Source organism: Callorhinus ursinus, unplaced genomic scaffold, assembly GCF_003265705.2.
Source record: "Callorhinus ursinus isolate GAN/ISIS: 27379988/994484 unplaced genomic scaffold, GSC_fseal_2.0 scaffold63, whole genome shotgun sequence".
NCBI lineage: Eukaryota > Metazoa > Chordata > Mammalia > Carnivora > Otariidae > Callorhinus > Callorhinus ursinus.
The window spans coordinates 7,530,003-7,550,374 of record NW_027397125.1 but is presented as its reverse complement, the minus strand read 5'-3'; the positions used below and the strand labels follow the sequence as shown (position 1 = coordinate 7,550,374).

The window sequence follows — 20,372 nt, the reverse complement described above, 5'->3', positions numbered from 1 at the left end:
GTTTTTAAAAGCATGAAAAAAAGTAAACATGGTAAAGGCACACTACTATTTAGAAGAGATCTAGACTTCATTTGAAAGAGTTGATTTAAGGGGCACCTGGATGGCTCAGTTGGTTAAGCATACAACTCTTGGTTTCAAGCTCAGGGTCGCGAGATCAAGCCCAGTGTCGTGCTCTGTGCTCAGCACAGTCTGCTTGAGATTCTCTCTCCCTCTCCCTCAGCCCCTCTCACTCACGCTCTCTCAAATAAATCAATAAATCTTAAAAAAAAAAAGTTGATTTATCATATAGTAAACAGAAAAACTGATAAAATGCTCAACTCAGTTATGGGTACATGGAAAACAGAGTTCCCATACCCTGAATTCTTAGGGAACCACTTTAGGAACTCAAGAACATTTTTTACCAAATTAAATTATTGCTCATTTTATTCCTTTGTTACAATCACAAATTTTAACATTAAAAATGACTTACATTCTTTACACATTAAAACACAAAACCCCAAATGAAAATATGCTCCAGATATCCATAGGCATCTCCTTTTCCTTTTACTGTGCTAAATCCTTAAGAAAAAAATTACTTAAAAAACACAGAATATAATCTCATACCACCCCCAACTACTTCCTCCATGAACTAATCTCTTGGTCAAATCTCTTGGTCCCTGGTCCAACTGCTGATAGTCTTTTCTGCTTCCTTAGCAACTATGCCATCCATCACCAGGCCCGACAACAGCTGGGTAAAAGAAAAAAAAAAAAGAAAACCATACAGCAAACGTTTGGAATTTTTATTTCTAAGGATCTATGTGCTTTTGCATTTTATGAATTTTGCAATAAAAAACCCTATACAATCCTTATTTGCCAGCCAAATCATGTCTTCTATTCTGGCATCTCTGAGAGAATCAATGTCAGTGTCCTGTAATGGCACAACAGATGGATCAAATCGCTGCAGCTGTTTCAATTGTTCCAGTGAGAGGCCAGCTCCCACCATTCCTTCTCCTCCAATATGTGGGTCCTGTTTGGAGAAAATGAGAAGATGTGAACATCCTATCATTGGTAAGTGTGCCTGCATACAATTTAAGTTAAAAGACGAAACTGAGGTATAAGTATCACCAATTCCAAAAACAGACAAATGGTATCTCTGTGGAATGGACATGCAGTTTTTCTGGGTAGTAATATATGGTCATCTGATACACTGAGTATCTATTATGACCCAAATGCTCATCAAAAACTGCAGCTTTGCCACATTTTTGCTGTGTGATCTTAAGTAACTTTAACTCTGTTTCCTCATCTATAAAACAGATAAAATACTCAGTTCTAAGACTTTATTTAATAAGGTGGTAGTATGCCTGGCATATAGTGGTCACTCGGTAAGTGGATCATTTTTATCAATAACAGCAATAAAATTCAGCTTTATTATCACATTCCCCAAAGCTGACGGGAGTTCCTCAGGCACCTAAAGGTGACTTTCTCTGACCCATACCAACTGGATGATAAAAAATTCCTATTGTTGTTTTTGAATGTACTAGAACAAATATTAGAGATAAATTAAGGCTGCGTCAATTAGTTTAGAATACAGAATCATAAGGAATTGAGTGATATGTGTGAACCACGACTGCACAAGATCCATAATCCTAAATATAATTGTTATGTTTAATACTTATGTATTATTAACCTACTGTTTATTAATCCGGGGGGGGAATTTCTCTTTTAGGTATAATTGAGTGTATATCCATATACTGAATGTATATGCATACGTACACACACACACACACACACACACACATAAAATTCAAGTGAATTCTGAAGTCTTCCTTTCCTCTACAATGCAATTACCTTCCTTTCTGAGTCTAGAAACCATCTCTGGATTGCTTTTTATTCATACATTCCAATTACCTAACTAGAATTCTGTATAGGAGGGTACTGAAGTTAGATGTTCAATGTATCTAACTGAATGTGAGCATTATTACAGATTTACACTTCATCCCAAACATCATGGGTTAAAAATATAGTCATACTTTTGACAAAAACTGAGACAGGTGAAATAAAGTATAAGAAAGCTTTTTAAATGTTAGATATTTTATGTCAGAAGCCATAAGGAAGCAATATTACTGAACCATTTGTCCCCCCTTGGTTAGCCCTGATGTGACTTGCGAAAAAATGGTGAACATACTCCATACCAACACAATCTAGGAATAGGAGGGGAAAAGAACCAACAACTTTTTAGAAAAAAAAAAGATAAACAAGAGCCACAAGTGAAAGAAGTATGTAACACGAGTACACTTGGGCTCTGTGGCATTTTAACACAATGGCAAGGAACGAAAACAGAGAAAAACTTTGTTAGGATGTGGAAATTCTCTCCGGACAGTCTAAAACAGATCTCATTAGAGAAGCATTCTTGTTTACTGCAGTATTTGTTTCCGAAGTTTTGCTTGACATAGTTCTTCCTATAACAACCTTGTGTTTATCCCCACACTCAGCTTTCTGTAATTTGTCAGATTACACAGAGAAAACTGAAATTATTCTTACCTGGGGCTGAAGCTGAAGGTAAGGAAATGTTCTGAGGGCCCAGGCAACCTGTTCTTCGTTTTCTGCCAGCGTGATGGTGCATGTGCTATAAACCAGCACGCCCCACGGCTTCAGCAGCTCAACTGCCTAAAGAAACATGATCAGACTCTGTGTATCACAAGGCAAAAGCAACATTTTATGGGATTTTAGATCGACAGGATACCACCTTTCAAGTGTTTGGGATAAATATTCCATATGACCAAGATTTGTTCTCTAATTAGAGTGTTCCAGACTAGGTACATTTCACTATCTTGGAGCTGTTATAATCCATTTAAACCAAGACTTTCCCGAAAATATTCATTCAGTTTCACTGCTTTAGATACCACTTTTTGTGTCCAAAACTCACACATGCACACTTTTTAAGCCATACTCCTTTCTGAACTCTGTACTCATGTATTTACTTGCCTTCTCCATATGTCTGCTATCAAATTCAACAGGTCCCAAAGTGAACATCTATCTTCCCTCCGAGACCTATTAGAGATGTGCTATTTTCAGGCCCCAAACCTGATACTATCTTTTATGCCTCCCTTTCTCTCACACTCCCCATCCATTGGCAAATTCTACTGGCTCTTCCTTTAAATTCTATCCAGAATTTGGCTCCTTCCACTGCTATCATCCTGGTCCGAGCCCCACTGTCTTTGGCCTGGATTACTGCAGCCTCCCTCTTAGTCCACCTGCTTTCTTGTCTGCCCTCCTATAACCTCTTCTCCATACAGCTGCCCGGGCAGTGTTTTTAAAAACTTGTCACTTCACGCAAAACCCTTCAAATGCCCTGACTTATGACTCGGAGTCAAAGCCCAAGTCCTCACAGGGGTTTTCCAGGCCCTACCCAGAGCAGGCCTCTGGCTGCCCTTCTGACCGCACCTCACACATCTCGCTCACTCTGCTTTAGCAACACTGGCCTTTGCTGTCCTGGAGTACACACGGCACATTCCCGCCTCAGAAGCGGCGCACGAGCTGGGAAACTCCAATTCTCTGCACGGCTTCTTCACAATGTCTTTGGGTCTCTGCCGCCTTTCCAGCACCTGACCGTCCCAGGTAACACTACAACCATTCAAAGCTAGCACTCCTATCCTCCCTTCTTTAGTTTGCTCCATAGGGTTACTGCTCTGTTACTATACTTAATAACCTAATTCACCTTATTTTCCTCCCCAGTTAGAATAGACACCCCATGAATAAGTCAGAGATTGTTATTTTTTTCACTACTATATTGATAATACTCAGAATAGCATATATTACATTATGGTTAGGTGTTCAGTGAAAATCTGTCCAGTAAGTAAGTGAATCAGGAAACCAGTATTATAAGAAAATGAGTTTTTCCCAACTAAGAGTTTATCTTTTTTTAACATTTTTTTTTTCATTTATATATTTGTCAGAGACAGAGAGAGAGAGAGCGTGCATGAGCAGGGGGAGTGGCAAGCAGAGAAGCAGGCTCCCCACTGAGCAGGGAACCCAACGTGGGACTTGATCCCAGGACCCTGGGATCATGACCTGAGCCAGAGGCAGACGCTCAACTGACTGAGCCACCCAGGCGCCCCTAAGAGTTTATCTTTTCAAAGTCCCAGATATTTAAAAACATTTAAAGAAAATCTTTAAAATATATACTATACATAGTATACTACTATATATATACACACACACACACGTTAGTTACATAGTATATAGAAGTAAAACTATATAACACATAGTATACTATATATACTGCATATAGTATGTTTTTATCATATATAGTATATATTTGTGCTTTAACTAGAGTAGGCTGATCAAAATTTAAACTGTTACTGTGTGCCAGTTATTGTTGTAAGCATTTTACATGGATTTTCTCAATTTACTCACAACCATGTGGTATGGTTACTACTGCCAATGAGGTGAACCTATTAGGTAGACTTATAATCCCCATTTCTCATATATGGAAACCAATGTACCTAAAGTCACTTATGTGGAAGAAGCACAGCTCCAAACAAGATGTGTGTGATTATAAAGTCCACATTCTCAGCTAATGCCTCTCAGTGCTAACTGGCAAACCTGCTATATTTTAAAGTCTCTTTTGTACACAGCCAGCTGTTCCTCTTCATTGCAATCACTGCAACTACTAAGTAGCCTTTTAAAATTTTCTGCTCGGACCTAAAAAGAACAAAAAGCTCAGTCTTTTAAATTTTTTTTTTAAAGATTTTACTCATTTGTGAGAGAGAGAGAGAGAGAGAGAGAGCGCGCACACGTGCACAAGCAGGGGGAACAGCAGAGGGAGAGGGAGAAGCAGGCTCTCTGCTGAGCAGGGAGCCCGATGTGGGGCTCGATCTCAGGACCCTGGGATCAGGACTTGAGCTGAAGACAGACACTTAACCGACTGAGCCACCCAGGCATCCCAAAAAGCCCAGTCTTTTATAACAGTGTCTTGGGGCACCTGGCTGGTGCAGCTGGTTAAGCGTCTGACTCTCGGTTTCAGCTCAGGTTGTGATCTCAGATGTCGGACTCCGTGCTCAGCGTGGAGTCTGCTTGAGTTTCTTTCTCCTTCTCTACCTCTTCCCCCTGCTCCCCAATCTCTCTGTCTCTCTCTAAAAAAATAAATAATAAATGTTTACTGAAACGGTGTCCTAATTTTACTCTCAAGTTAAAGTGGGTTTCAGCTATAAGTAAAGCTTCCTTTTTTTTGCTGTTCACTTCCAGGTTGTGTTCTTTGAAGACAGTACAGAAGAAATAGTTAAATAATCTACTACCAGTGCATCCTTTGTGTATAACAGGAGATACTAGACAGATAAGCAAAAATGTACTTGAAGACAACTTTAGAGACTGAATAATTACAGTGCATCCATTATTGCTGAAGCTTATGTACTTATAATTACAGGGCTGAGGGGAAATGATAACGTCATCTTTGGTCAAATGCTGTCTACGTTCTGTGAAATCCACATAATCATTTGTGCAAGCCTGAAAGAGATCCTCAAATGCTCTATTTGGGCTTCTCCTGAAACATGCTAGGCACCAGTTAAATTGGCAAAGTTTTTACGGTTCTTCTATATCCTACAGTGAATAGTCCCTTCTCCTTCTCATCATTGTGCTTCCCTCCCCTGGACTTCCTGCTTCTCATATGCTAAGATGATCCATAAGCCCTATAAAAAAAAAAGAGTAATTTATTTTATATCCCATTCCTTACACATCAGTTCTTAACTATGATGTTAACGGCTCGGGGGCTTCTTTAAGATATTATCAGAATACTGGGAAGTCACTGAATGTCTCAGTGAGGAAATCCTGCTACTGCTTTTAAATGAAAGAGTGATCTACAGAAATGAAAGCTTCTTGTATTTAAAACTAGGTATTCTCTGTCCTTTTTTGTATGATAAAATAAACATAACATAAAATTTGCCATCGTAACCCCTTGTAAGCTTACAACTGGGTGGCATTAAGTACATTCACACTGGCATGCAACCATCACTACCACTCATCTCTAGAACTCTTCCTCTTCCCAAACTCAAACTCCGTACCCAGGAAACACTAAATCCCCATTCTCCCGCCTCTCCAGCCTCTGGTAACCTCTATTCTACTTTCTGTCTCTACCAATGCTCCTATTCTAGTTAACTTATATAAATGGAAACAGACAATATATTTCTTTCTGTGTCTGGCTTCTATCACTTGGCAGAATGTTTCCAAAGTTCATTCACGTTGTAGCAGAATTTGCTTATCCATTCACCTGTTGATGGACCTCTTGATGGGCTGTTTCCACATTTTGGTTACTGTGAAAAATGCTGCTATGAACATTGCCCTCAGTCTTTGAAACATCAAACTATGAAGGTCAACTTTCTTTCACATCAAAGTATCCTCACATACCACAGTGAAGAGTTTTCTCTGTAACGGTTGATACGATGTCACTTCCTTCAAAGTCCAAGAACAAGCCATGTTTGGTCTCTGTCCCATCCCACTGCATGGTGCATCAAGAAGAATTCGGTCAAAAGATTCTGGTAAGAATGGAGGTTTTCCTATGAAGAGAATTATAAACATAATTTGGTATCTGCCTACTGGTCTAGAATAGAAACCTCCTGAGATAGAAACAATTATCAGGAATTTAAAATCATAATCTACACTACAGAGAAAAACAATTTCTCCTTTCAAGTAGCTGATAAAACTAATTCCGACATATGCAAAATGGTTAAAAATGTGATTATTATAACTGAGGGTTATTCTGTTGACACTGTACAAATCAAGGCCTGATCAAATGAAACTCTGAATCCCCAGTGTCAGGAGCCATACTTTATCAGAGGTAGGACCTGGAATTAATTCTAGTCATCCTGAGAGCTGACACTTCTCTTGGCAATCCCTACTGCAGACAGCCCCAGAAAGGAAGAGTACCTGTTAGGTTCTGGTCAAATCTACTGGTTCTGAGGTTCCTCACTCTCCTTGCTTCTGCGCCATCAGCAAGGCTACGCCCTAGAGTAAGTCAGTATCTCCCTGCATCTAATCTTCCACAGGTTTCCCTTTGCATTCACTTGAATAACTTTCCACTAACTTTTAAGCTATTTAAGTGTTACTGGACAAAGTCATGAAACCAAACAGTCTGCTTATATATTTATGCTATCTAACTGCAAGCAAGCCATTACTGCTGACTGCATTCATAGGAAGCCAGTTGATTGTCTACAGTAGCCACAGCAATGTTCTATCACACCAAGATAACCTGCTTTTCTCTGACTGCAAAACTGTCAGACAGGAGCTCTTACCAATTTAACTTATCTCTGTCTAAAACCATCCTTGCTTTCTTACCTGTCTCAGAATATCTTCTCAGTTATTTTTAAGGTTTTTGATACATACTGAAAAAATGCTCTAGAAAGACTATACCAATTTCCATTTCCATTGTGATTATACTTATTCTCCCCAAATCTTCAAAGGATTATTATTTTTATTATTGTTTTATTGGCCATTTGTATTTTTTCTATATATAGTCAAATTCTTTGTTTTGTCCTTTTCCTACTAAGACTATTCTTTGTTTTGTCCTTTTCCTACTAAAACTCTTGTCTTTCTCTTTTTTGAAAGATTTTAATTAATTTACTTATTTGAGAGAGAGCATGCACAAGCAGGGGGAGGGGCAAAAGGAGAAGCGACTCCCCGCTGAGTAGGGAGCCCCCCATGTGGGGCTCGATCCCAGGACCCGGAGATCATGACCTGGGCCGAAAGCAGATGTTTAACCGACTGAGCCACCCAGGTGCCCCCGTTATCTTTCTCTTATTGATTAGAAGAACTACAGGGGTAGTAGCTGCTTTCTGCAGTGATTAGCTCTAGGATGCCTTGGTGATCTTTGCTTTTCCAGCTCTTCAACATCTATTTCACAGATTCCTTATACTACTTATTTATACTAAATTGTCTCTTTTTAGTATAAATTTATAATGAATTCTTTCTGTTGAAATACCTTGTATACTTTTTTTTAATCCTGTGGCCAAATTCTCCCAAAACACAGCTCTCAACCAGTTATTCATTTCCCTTTAACAAAGTAAAACAAAACCAAAAACTATTCCGCCAGTTACCTAAATCTCTGGAATCAACTCCTGAGACTAACAAATACAAGACCATTAACAATGAACAATCTGGCCTCATCCAGATTGTTCTCCGGCCACATTTCTCAGTACTCCCCCATATTCACCAATGTTAAAAACAAACCAACCCACATCACCACTTTGTTACCCAAAAATGTCATGAACTTTCCTATTTCCATGCTTCTACTAATTCTATTCACCTGAGAAGCCCCCTGCATTCATTTCCATTTGTTAAAATGCTGTCTACACTTTCAAGGCCTAACAAATGCCACCTCCTCACTTAAATGCTTTTTCCATCATCCCTCTAAGAAGTAATCCTTCCCTCTGAGTTCCCACAGCACTTGGTATCTTTTGGATGTATGTTTTGTTTTGTTTTTTTAATTTATTCGAGAGAGAGAGAGCACGAGCACATGGCAGGGAGGGGTAGAGGGAGAGGGAGAGAGAATCTGGATCAGACTTCATGCTGAGCACGGAACCCAGTGTGGGGCTCCATCTCCCAACCCTGAGATCATGAGCTGAGCGGAAACTGAGTCGGACGCTTAAATGACTGTGCCACCCAGGTGCCCCTGGCTGTATATAGTCTCTAGTGTTCATGTCTTACTTCCCCCCAGGCACTGACAATACCTTAAAAATATCTGCAAGCCCACAAAATACCTTTGTGTGAACTAGGATTAAGCTATCTACACCTCGGGATTCACATAGTCCTGCCCCAAGATAAACACAGCACAGGTTGGAATTCAGCCCCTCAACATATCCCTCAGCCAGGTGCCCTTGGACAGAGCATAACCATATGCCATGGCTCTGACAGGGGGAGGGACAATAATGCCTCATCACTGAACTCACTGTTCTTAAGAAGTACCATTTTCATAAAAGGTAGTGGATAATTATACAGAAATTGAGAAATTCATAAAAATGTTCTAAACTTATCTAAAATCAGACCAAGATCACCAAATGGCCCCCAAATGTACCTGGTCCAAGAGAAATTTCTCTTGTTCCAAACTAGAAAGCCATGGAGTGAACATTTCACTTATACATTTATACTTAGTATACAACTTTTTACTTATGCAAACCTTTTTCTCTTAATACATAATCTTACAACTACCTTTAGTGATTTCTAAAACTGCATTAGTTTGGAGCGTTGTATAATTAAGGAGCAATTTCATGATACAAATAACGAGACTGAGACAACTTTTGGAATGAGGGTATGCATACCTTCTCCCCAGTGAAACAACTGGTAAAAATTACAACAAAAACCACCATTTAAAGTCTCTAGAAAATGTCCAGGATATATATCAAATGAAGAAACTTATTAAAGAAAATCTAAGAAATGTGAATGTCTGTGGTATCTGAGCCACAATCTGTTCCTTCCTTTGTCCCAACAGCCTCTTCCCTGAAGCTCAGAGTGAAAAGTGATCCATTTCATGTGGGTGCAGCCAAGAACACATGGCTGCCTCTCTCCCTACACTGGAAGTGACAGGCCTGCCAGCATGTCTCAACTCCTCAAGTCCCGAGTTGCTCAATTCCAGGTGAAGACCAGCTGAAAACTCTGGGGCTCCCTTCCTCCATCCAGCCCCCACTCCATACATGGGCAGCTCTAGCCCAGGCAATACCAAAGCCACAACTCTTCTTACCCCCACCTTACAAAAGAACCTCCAAATATAAAAACAAAAACCGGGAGAACTAAAGGGAGAAATATACCATTCAACAATGGTTGGAGACTTCCAAACCTAACTTTCAATAATAAAAATAACAACCAGGCACAGGATCAGAAAAGAAACAGAACATTTCAACACAAAGGAGACCTAACAGATTATCTACAGAACATTCCACTCAACAATGGTAGAATACACATTCTTTTCCAGGGCACATGAATCATTCTCTAAGAAAGAACATAAGTGAGGCCACAAAACACAGATCAGTACATTTTAGAAGGTTCAACTCATACATTTGTTCTCCACCAAAATGGAATGAAAATATGTTAGTAATACAAGGCAATTTGGGAAATTCACAAATATGTGGAAGTTAAAACACATGCTCCAAAATAACCATGGGTCAAAGAAATCATAGGTAAATCATAAAATGATTTGACATGAATAAAAACAAAAATACAACACACCCAAACTTATGGGAAGCAGTGAGACACTGCTTAGAGGGAAAATTACAGCTATCAACACCTACGTCTCTAAAAAAGATCTCAAATCAACAACCTAGACTTCTATCTTAAAACGAGGGAAAAAGAAAAGCAAACTAAAAAATGAGGAAAATAATAAAGGTTAGAGCAGAAATTAATGAAATAGAGAATTAAAAAAAAAAAAAAACAAGAGAAAGGATCAGCAAAACCAAACATTAATTCTTTGAAAGGAGCAACAAAATGGGCAAAACTTTAGCTAGACTGACAAAGAGAAAAGACTCAAAATACTAGTATCAGGAATTACAAAGAGGACTACTGACCTGATGGAAAGAAAAATAATTAAAAAGGAATACTACGAACAACTGTACAGGTAATTTAGATGACATGGATAAATTATTAGCAAAACACAAACTACTGAAAATGATTTAAGAAGAAAGAAAATCTGAATAAATCTATAGTAAGTAAAGAGACTGAATTAATAATTCTTTTTAAAATTTCCACAAAGAGGGACACCTGGGTGGCTCAGTCAGTTAAGCTCAGGTCATGATCCCAGAGTCCTGAGATCGAGTGCGGCATCTGGCTCCTTGCTCAGTGGGGAACCTGCCTCTCCCTTTGCCTACTTTGCCTGCTCTCCCTGCTTGTGTGTGCACTCTCTCTCTCTCTCTCTCTCTCTGTCACAAATAATCTTTAAAAAAAAGAATTTTTTTCCACAAAGAAAAGCCCTAGCCAGATGCTTTCATTCATGAATCTACCTAACATTTAAAAAGAATAATAATTCTTGATAAAAATCTTTCAAAAACAGGAGAAAGAATACTTCCCAACTCATTCTATGAAGCCTGAATAACCGTAAAACCAAAACCCGACAAACACAGCACAAGAAAGAAAACTACAGACCAGTATCTCTTATGAATATGGACACAAATACAAACAAACCCAATCTAGCAACATGTGAAAAAGATTATACACTATGACCAAGTAGGATTTATTCCAGGAATACAAGGTTGGTTTAGCATCTGAAACTCAATCAAATAAAGGTCAAACACCACAAGATCATCTCAACAGACACAGAAGCAGCATTTGACAAAATTTAACACTATTTTATGATTAAAAACACCCAGCAAACCAGGAATAACAGGGAAATTCCTCAGGCTAATAAAGGTTATCTATGAGAAACCTATAGCTAGTTTTAAGTCACTTGAAAGACTGATCAGCAGTGAGATATGGATGTCATCTTTTACCACTTCTGCTTAAACATTGTACTAGAGGTTCTAGCAAGGACAATTAGGCAAGAAAATGAAACAAAAGGCATCCAAATTAGAAAGAAAAAAATAGACTTATCTTTATTTGTAGATGAACAAAGCTGGAAGACATCCCACTTCCTGATTTCAAAATTTACTAAAAAGCTAAAGTAATCAAGACAATCCTTACTAACTCATAGATAAAAACATCAGTCAATGGAAGAGACCTGAGAGTCCAGAAATAAACCCTATGTTTATGGTCAACAAGGGTACCAAGACAATTCAACAAAGCAAAACGGTTTTTCAACAAAAGGTGCTGGGGCAACTATCTATGGGAAGAATCAAAATCAAGTTGGATTCTTCCATCACACCATAAACAAAAATTATTTCACAACGAATTCTAGATCTAGATGTAAGAACTAAAATTGTAAAATTCTTACAGATACCCAAAACACAAATAACAAAAGATAGGTAAAGTGGACAAAAAATTAAAAACTTTTTGCGCTTCAGAGAACATCATCGAGAAAGTGAATGGACAACTCACAGAATGGGAGAAAATATTTATAAATCCTATGTCTAATAAAAGACTTGTATCTGGAATATATAAAAGAATTCTCAAAACTCAAAACATAAAAAGACAACCCATTTTAAACATGGGCAAAGGATCCGACTAGACAAGGAGATGTAACATGTCCAACGAGCACATGAAAACATGCTCAACATGTCAGCCATCAGGGAAACCAGCAAGAGAGAAACGCATATCAAAACCAGGAGATAGTATTCCACATCTACCAAGAAGCTATAATCAAAGGGACAGATGCTGGGGAGGATGTGAAGAAACTGAAACCTTCATACACTGCAGCTGAAAATGCAAAATGATCCAGCTGCTTTGTAAAACAGACTGGCAGTTCTGCAGAAAGTTAAATGTCAAGTTCCCGTATGATCCAGAAATGCCACTTGCAGGTATTATGCTCAAGAGAAATGAAACCTATGTCCACACAAATGTGTACACAAATATTCACAGCAACATTATTCATAACAGCCAAAAAAGCGTAAACAACCCAAATGTCTACCAAATGATGACTGGATAATCATCTGTGCAGTGGAATATTGTTCATCCATGAAAAGGAATGAAGTACAGAAACATACCACAACATGGATAAACCATAAAAACAATACAGTAAATGAAACCAGTCACAAAAGCCCACCTACTGCATGATTTCATTTATATGAAATATCTAGAACAGGCCAATCTACAGAGACAGAACGTAGATTAAGAGTTGACTAAGCCTGGGCGGTGGAAGTGTAAAGGAAAAGGGAGTTGAATGTTAATGAGTATGAGGTTTCTTTTCAGGGTAATGAAACTGTTCAAAAATTAGATTGTGATGATACCTGCGTAACTCTGAATAAAAATAGTTAGTGAACCATAAACTTTAAATATGTGAATTGTATGGTACATGAAGTATATACTGATACACAACAAAGCTGTTAAAAAAAAGTGAGGTCAGACTATTAAAGATTACAAATTTTCATTCTAAAGCAATCTTTACTATTCATTCTATATGAAGAAAAACCATTATTTTTTCCCCCATTTAACAAATAATACAGGTGGATTAATTTAAAATTAGGTAAGAAAAAGAGTAATCTTTCAAAAAATCTCTAATATGACATAAATATTTCCTTTGGCATCAAGAAGAAAAACTGCTTTCCGGAATGATTTTTAGTACTTACCTTATATATTAAAAAACAACTGGTTTCTTTTTATAAATTGTATTTATGAGGGAAAAGATAAGATTCAGGCCACTCCTTACAAGTAACTATAACATTAAAGGTGTGGATAATCTTTATTCCTAATAAATGAAAGCCAAACTGAATATACTTCTTTTTTTTTTTTTTTTTAAACAGTTAATATATTTAATGAAAAACACATATTTTCAAAAACAAAAATCAGTGTAAATAGATATTGTTTTACATTTTTGCGAGTCTCTTTAATTTTGCGAGTCTCTTGACTGAATATACTTCTTGAAGAGTTCAAACTGAATATTTTATTTTTAGGTTTTTTTTTTATTAAATCACCTTGCTATGTTATGTAAAACTTTTAATCATATTAATTCAATTTACAGAACAGGTGAAAATCACCCTGAAGTAAATTGGCAGAATTACTGTTTTTGTGCTCTTTCATTTTCCAAGCCAGTATTTATTCTTTCTGTGTCCAGCTAACAATCTATTGTGCATATAAATTAAAAATTTATAGCTAAGCATATGAATAATTTAAAACTGAAAAAAAATTATATTTTCCAAAGATGGCTATGACAATACCTCCCATCCCACATGCCCTTCACTTTGACATTGATTCTTCTCCCACAGGAGATGGGGTCTAATGTTCCTTCTCCTTTATTCTGGACAACAGCAGACTTGATGCTACATGACTTTTGGATGAGGTCATAAAAGGTGATACAGCTTCTGCCTGGGACTCGAGACACTTGTTTTCAGAACCCAAATAACAGGGTCTGAGAAAGTCCAGTGCATGGAGAGGCCATGTGTAGGTGCCACCTGAGAGCCACCATTAACCTCCAAATAGGTATGTGGTAGACAAAGCTTCTGAGGTGACCCTTCCCTCAAGTACCACATGACTGCTGTTGCATTAAGACACTGAAAGTGAGAACCACTTGGGTTCCCAGTTGATCCTTAAAATTGTGGGAAATAATAATAAAGTTATTGTTGTTTTAAGCCACTGAGGGATGGGATGATTTGTTACATAAACAGTCTGTACCCCGAACAAACTGTTTAAAAATCAGAACTACCTAGAATCTTGACCTTAGTGCACGGTGACTGAGTCACTGAATAAACTCTTTGCCACTTCATGCTACACACCTCACTTATCCACTTGGAGGACTTTAAACTCTTTCAACTTAAAAAGAATTTTATTAACTAAAAGGAATAAATTTAGAAAATTTGGGGGTAAATGGCAGAGTAGGAGGATCTTGAGTTCACCTCATCCCACAGACACACTAAACCAACAACCACATCTACTACAACTAATTCTGAAAATCTGAAGACTGTCAGAACAGATCTTCCACAGCTAGTCATAAAGAGAAGGCCACATCAAAAAAGGTAAGGGGGTGGAGACAAGGTCAATAACCAAACCCCCAATGTGACTAACCACAAAAGGAAGGGACATCACAAACATGAAGGAGAGGATCAAACCCCAAAGCTGTCAACCCCAGCCCTGGAGATTTACACTGGAAAGATGAGTCCTCATGATACCTGGCTTTGAAAATCAGCAGAGCCTAACACTGGGAGCTCTGACAATTAGGCTATCAGTTGATTTTTCAACAGAAACTTTGTAGGCCAGAAGAAAGTGGCATGATACATTCAAAGTGCTGAAAGGTAACACCTACAACCAAGAATACTCTACCCAGCAAGGCTATCTTGAAGGAGAAATAGAGTTTCCTGGACAAATAAAAGTTAAAGCAGTTTATCCCCACTAAACCAGGCTTATGAGAACTGTTAAAGGGAATTCTTTAAGAGGAAAGAAAAGAATGTAACTAGAAGAAAATTATGAAAGAAAAAACCTCACTGGTAAGAGCAAACAGAGTGAACATAGTAGATTAATCTCTCAAAAACCAATATGGAGGTTAAAACACTAAGGTGGTGAAATCAAGTATATCTACAAAACTTAAGGAATACACAAAATAAAAAGATGTAAAATATGACCTCATATACATAAGATGAAAGGGGAGTAAAATTTTGTGCTCCCAGAATGTGTTCAAACTTAAGTGACCACCAACTTAATATAGACTGCTAATACACAACAGGATGTTACAAATGAACACCATGAAACCACAAATAAAAGATCTGTAACAGATATACAAAAAACTAAAGAGAAAAGAATCCAAGCATAACACCAAAAAACCCCCACTAAACCACAAGAGAGCAAGGAAAGAAGGAACAGAGATGAACTACAAAAATAACCAGAAAGCAATTAACAAAATGGCAGTAAGTACGTATCTATCAATAATTACTTCAAGTTTCTTTAAAGATCTTATTTATTTATTTATTTGAAAAAGAGAGAGAGCATGACTAGGGGGAGGGGCAGAGGGAGAAGGAGACTGCCCACTGAGTAGGGAGCCCCTCACAGGGCTTGATCCCAGGACCCTGGGATCATGACCTGAGCTAAGGGCAGACACTTAACCAAACTGAGCACACAGGTGTCCCAATAATTACTTTAAGTTTAAATAAATGCTCCAGTTAAAAGACATAGGTGACTGAGTGAATAAAAAACCAAGACCCATCTATATGCTGTCTATAGGAGACTCACTTCAGACCTAAAGACACATAGAGACTGAAAATGAAGGGATGGAAAAAGATATTCCATGCAAACATAAGGAAAAAAAAAGCCAGGTAGAAACACTTAAATTAAACAAAATAGACTTCAAAACAAAGCTCTAATAAGAGACAAAGGCAGGCATTACATAAAAATAAAGGGATCAATCCAATGAGAGGATATAACAATTGCAAATATCCATCCACCCAAAACAGGAGCAGCTAAATACATAAAGCAATTAACAAACATAAAAGGACAATATGACAATAATGTAATAATATACAATAATAGTAGTGGACTTTAACAACCCAAATACATCAACTGATAGATCATCCAGACAGAAAAACAACAAGGAAACAGAGGCTCTGAATGATACATAAACCAAATAGACCTAAAAGATACAGAACATTCCATCGAAAATGAGCAAAACACACATTTTCTTCTAGTGCACATGGCACATGCTCGAAGACAGATCACACATAAGGCCACAAAATAAGTCTCAATAAATTTAAGAACACCAAAATCATATCAAGCATCTTTCCCAACCATCACAATGTGAAACTAGAAATACATTAAAAGGAAAAAAAACTGGAAAAAACACAAACACATGGTAGCTATACAACATGCTACTAAATAACAACGGGTCGATGATGAAATCAAAGAGGAAATCAAATAATACCTGGAGACAAATGAAAATGGAAACACAGCAGTCCAAAATTTTGGGAACACAGAAAAAGAAGTTCTAAGACAGAAGTCTACAGTGATACAGACCTATCTCAAGAAATAAGAAAAATGTCAATCTGACCTTACACCTAAAGGAACAAGAAAAAAAGAACAAAGCCCAAAGTTAGTAGAAGGAAGTAAATAAAAAAATTAGAGCAGAAATTAATTGAGACCCCAAAAAAAAAAAAAACCAGAAAAGATCAATGAAACCAAGAGCTAGTTCTTTGAAAGGATGAACAGAATTGATAAACCTGTAGCCAAACTCATCAAGAGAACTCAATAGAATCAGAAATGAAAGAGTGGAAATAACCAACACCACAAAAATATAAAGGATTATAAAAAATTATATGCAAACAAATTGGACAACGTAAAAGAAACAAATTCCTAGAAACATACAATCTTCCAAAACTGAATCCAAAGAAACAAAATTCGAACAGACTTATTACTAGTAATGAAATTAAATCAGTAATCAAAAAACTCCCAAAAAACAGAAGTCCAGGGCCAGATGGTCTCAAAGGTGAATTCTACCAAATACTGAAAGAAGGGTTAATACCTATTCTTCTCAAACTATTTCAAAAAATAAAGGAGGAAGAAAAACTTCCAAATTCATTTTAAGAGGCCAGCATTAGCCTGCTACCAAAACCAGACAAAGACACTACAGAAAAAGAAAACGGCAGGCCAATATCCCTGATAGACAGATGCAAAAATCCCCAACAAAACATAAGCAAACCAAATTCAGTAATACATGAAAGGATCATTCACCACGATCAAGTGGAATTTATTCCAGGGATGCAAGGATGTGTGATACATCACATTAACAAGAAGGATGAAAACCATATTATCTCAATAGATACAGAAAAACCATGTGACAAACTGCAATATCCATTCATGATAAAAACTCTCAACAAAGTGGGCTGAGGGGAAACATACCTCAACGTAATAAAGGCCATCTATGAAACAACGCACAACCAAATATCAAACTCCATAGTGAAAAACTGAAAGCTTTTCCTCTAAGATCAGGAATAAAATAAGGATGTTCACTCTCATCACTTTTATTCAACACAGTACTGGAAGTCCTAGCCACAGCAATCAGACAAGAAATAAAAGGCATCCAAATTGGTAAGGAGAAAATAAAATTATTACTCTTTAGAGATGACATGATACTATATATAGAAAACCCTGAAGACCATAAAAAAAAACTATTAAAATAAGTGAATTCAGTAAAGTTACAAAATGTAAAATTAATGTACAGAAATCTGTTGTGTTTCTGTACACTAATAATGAAGTAGAAATTAAGAAAATACCATTTACAAATGTACCAAAAAGAAAAAAATACCTAGGAATAAATTTAACCAAGGGGGGGAAAACTATACTCTGAAAATTTTAAGAAATTAAACAAGAAACTGAAGACAATACAAACATATGGAAAAATGTACCATGCTCATGGACAAGAAGAATAATGTTAAAATGCCCATCCTACCCAAAGCGATTTAAACATTTAATGCAATCGTTACCAAACAACAACAGTGCTTTTCACAGAATTAGAATGGTACTAAAATTTGCCGAAACTACAAAAGACCCCAAATAGTCAAAGCAATCTTGAAAAAGAAGAACAAAGCTGAACAATCCCGATTTCAAGATATACTATAAAGCTATTGTAACTTAAAGAATATGGTACTGGTGAAAAAACAGATTAATGGAATAGGATAGAGTGCTTGGAAATAAAGCCATGCTTTTACATTCAATTAATCTATGGAAAAGGAGGCAAGAATATACAATGGGGAAAAGACAGTCTCTTCAATAAACGGTGCTGGGAAAACTGGGTAGTTACACGCCAAAGAATAAAACTGGACCACTTTCTCACACCATACATAAAAATAAACCCAAAACGGATCAAAGTCCTAAATATGAGACCTGAAACCATAAAATTTCTAAAAGAAAACACAGGCAGTAATCTCTTTGACATCAGCCTTAGCAACATATTTATGGATACGTCTCTTCAGTAAAGGGAAACAGAAGCAAAAATAAACTACTGAAACTAAATCAAAATAAAAAGCTTATGCACAGTGAAGGAAACCATCAACAAAATGAAAATGCAACCCTACTGAAAGATTTCTGCAAATGATGTATCTGTAAGGGGTTAATATTCAAAATACATATAGAACTTATACAACTCAGCACCAAAAAACCCCAAATAATCTGATTAAAAATGTGTGGAGGACCTGAGAAGACATTCGTCTAAAGAAGACATACAGATAGCCAAGAGACACACAAGAAGATGCTCAACATCACTAAATCAGGGAAATGTAAATCAAAACCACAATAAGATGTCACCTCACACCAGTGAGAATGCTAGTATCAAGAAGATTAAGAAATAACAAATGTTGCAAGGATGTGGAGAGAAGAGAAATCTTGTGCACTCTTGGTGGGAATGTAAATTGGTGCAACCACTATGGAAAACAGTATGGTGATTCCTCAAAAAATTAAATAGAAACACCATATTATCCAGTAATTCTACTAATTACCCAAAGAAAATAAAAACATCAATTCAAAAAGATATATGCACCCCTACGTTTATTGCAGCATTATTTACAGCAGGCAATATTTTTTTTAAGTAATCTCCATCCCCAATGTGAAGGTCAAACTTACAACCCCGAGATCAAGAGTTGCATGTTCTACTGCCTGAACCAGCCAGGTACCCCTTAACTGTAGCCAATATACTGAAGCAATCCCAAGTGTCTACTGATAGATGGGATAAAGAAGATGTGGTATGTATACACACACAAACACACACAGACATATTAGTCAGCCATAAAAATGAATGGCATCTTGCCATTCATGACAACATGGATGGACCTAGAGGGTTTGATGGCTAAGTAAAATAAGTCAGAGAGAGAAAGACAAATAGTACAGAATTTCACTGATATGTGGACTCCAAACGTCAAAAACAAATGAACAAACAGAAACAGACTCATAAATACAAAAAACTGGTGGTTGCTAGAGGGGAGGTGGGTGAGGGGATAGGCAAAAGAAGTGAAGGAAATTAGGAGGTACAAACTTCTAGCTATAAAACAAGTCACAGAGATAAAAAAAAAAAAAAGACAAAACACAGCATAGGGCATATAGTCAATAATATAGTAACATTTTGTGGTGACAGAAAGTGACTTAATTGTGGTGAGCACCGAGTAATTTATAGAACTGTAGGATTGTCACGTTGTACACTTGAAACTAATAACACTATGTCAACTACTCTAAAATAAAATTTTAAATATCTTATAAATTTTAACGATCACCATCATCACTTTCAGTGATACAAAGCCTCTGTCAGACTGCTAGTTGTTCTTCAATACCCATTAACCTCCTTTTCTAAAGTCATGTTTTGAACTGGGCACATGACTACACAGCTAATGACTACATTTTCCAGCCCCCTTGCAGCTAAACTGATCAAATGACTAACCTGGTCAGTGGCATGTGCATTCCCAAGGATTCTGATGCCCTTTCCCCTCCCCTTGAAAGAACTGGAACATCTGTCTTAGACCCAGATATTAAACTACCAGCATCATGGGGCGCCTGGGTGGCTCAGTCTTTAAGCATCTGCCTTCGGCTAGGGTCATGGTCCCAGGGTCCTGGGATTGAGCCCCGCATCGGGCTCCCTGCTCTGCGGGGGGCCTCCTTCTCCCTCTCCCACTCCCCCTGCTTGTGTTCCCTCTCTTGCTGTGTCTCTGTCAAATAAATAAATCTAAAAAATAAAAAATAATAAAAAATAAATAAACTACCAGCATCAGACACACATTTCTGTTAGGTGAGACCAAAATAAAAAACAAAAAACAAAGAAACAAAAAATCCTTCTATCTTTTCTAAGCCACTGTATTTTGGGT

General features: G+C 37.3%; 1 protein-coding gene across 8 annotated transcripts in view; it reads right to left on the bottom strand.

Annotated features, from left to right (window-relative positions):
• NSUN6 (NOP2/Sun RNA methyltransferase 6) overlaps positions 1 to 20,372 on the bottom strand; it is a 65,347-nt gene that overhangs the window by 9,187 nt on the left and 35,788 nt on the right. For 6 of the 8 annotated variants that reach the window (XM_025891887.2, XM_073885600.1, XM_073885602.1 and 3 more), the window contains 3 exons: positions 6,382 to 6,530; positions 2,521 to 2,646; positions 766 to 1,006 (listed from right to left, as the gene is read on the bottom strand). In XM_025891887.2, coding sequence (XP_025747672.1) covers positions 794 to 1,006; positions 2,521 to 2,646; positions 6,382 to 6,530 — 488 coding nt within the window. In that variant the 3' untranslated portion in view covers positions 766 to 793. Of the gene's footprint in view, positions 1 to 765; positions 1,007 to 2,520; positions 2,647 to 6,381; positions 6,531 to 20,372 lie in introns of those variants that run through there. The other 2 variants (XR_012376076.1, XM_073885599.1) reach the window with 1 other exon arrangement.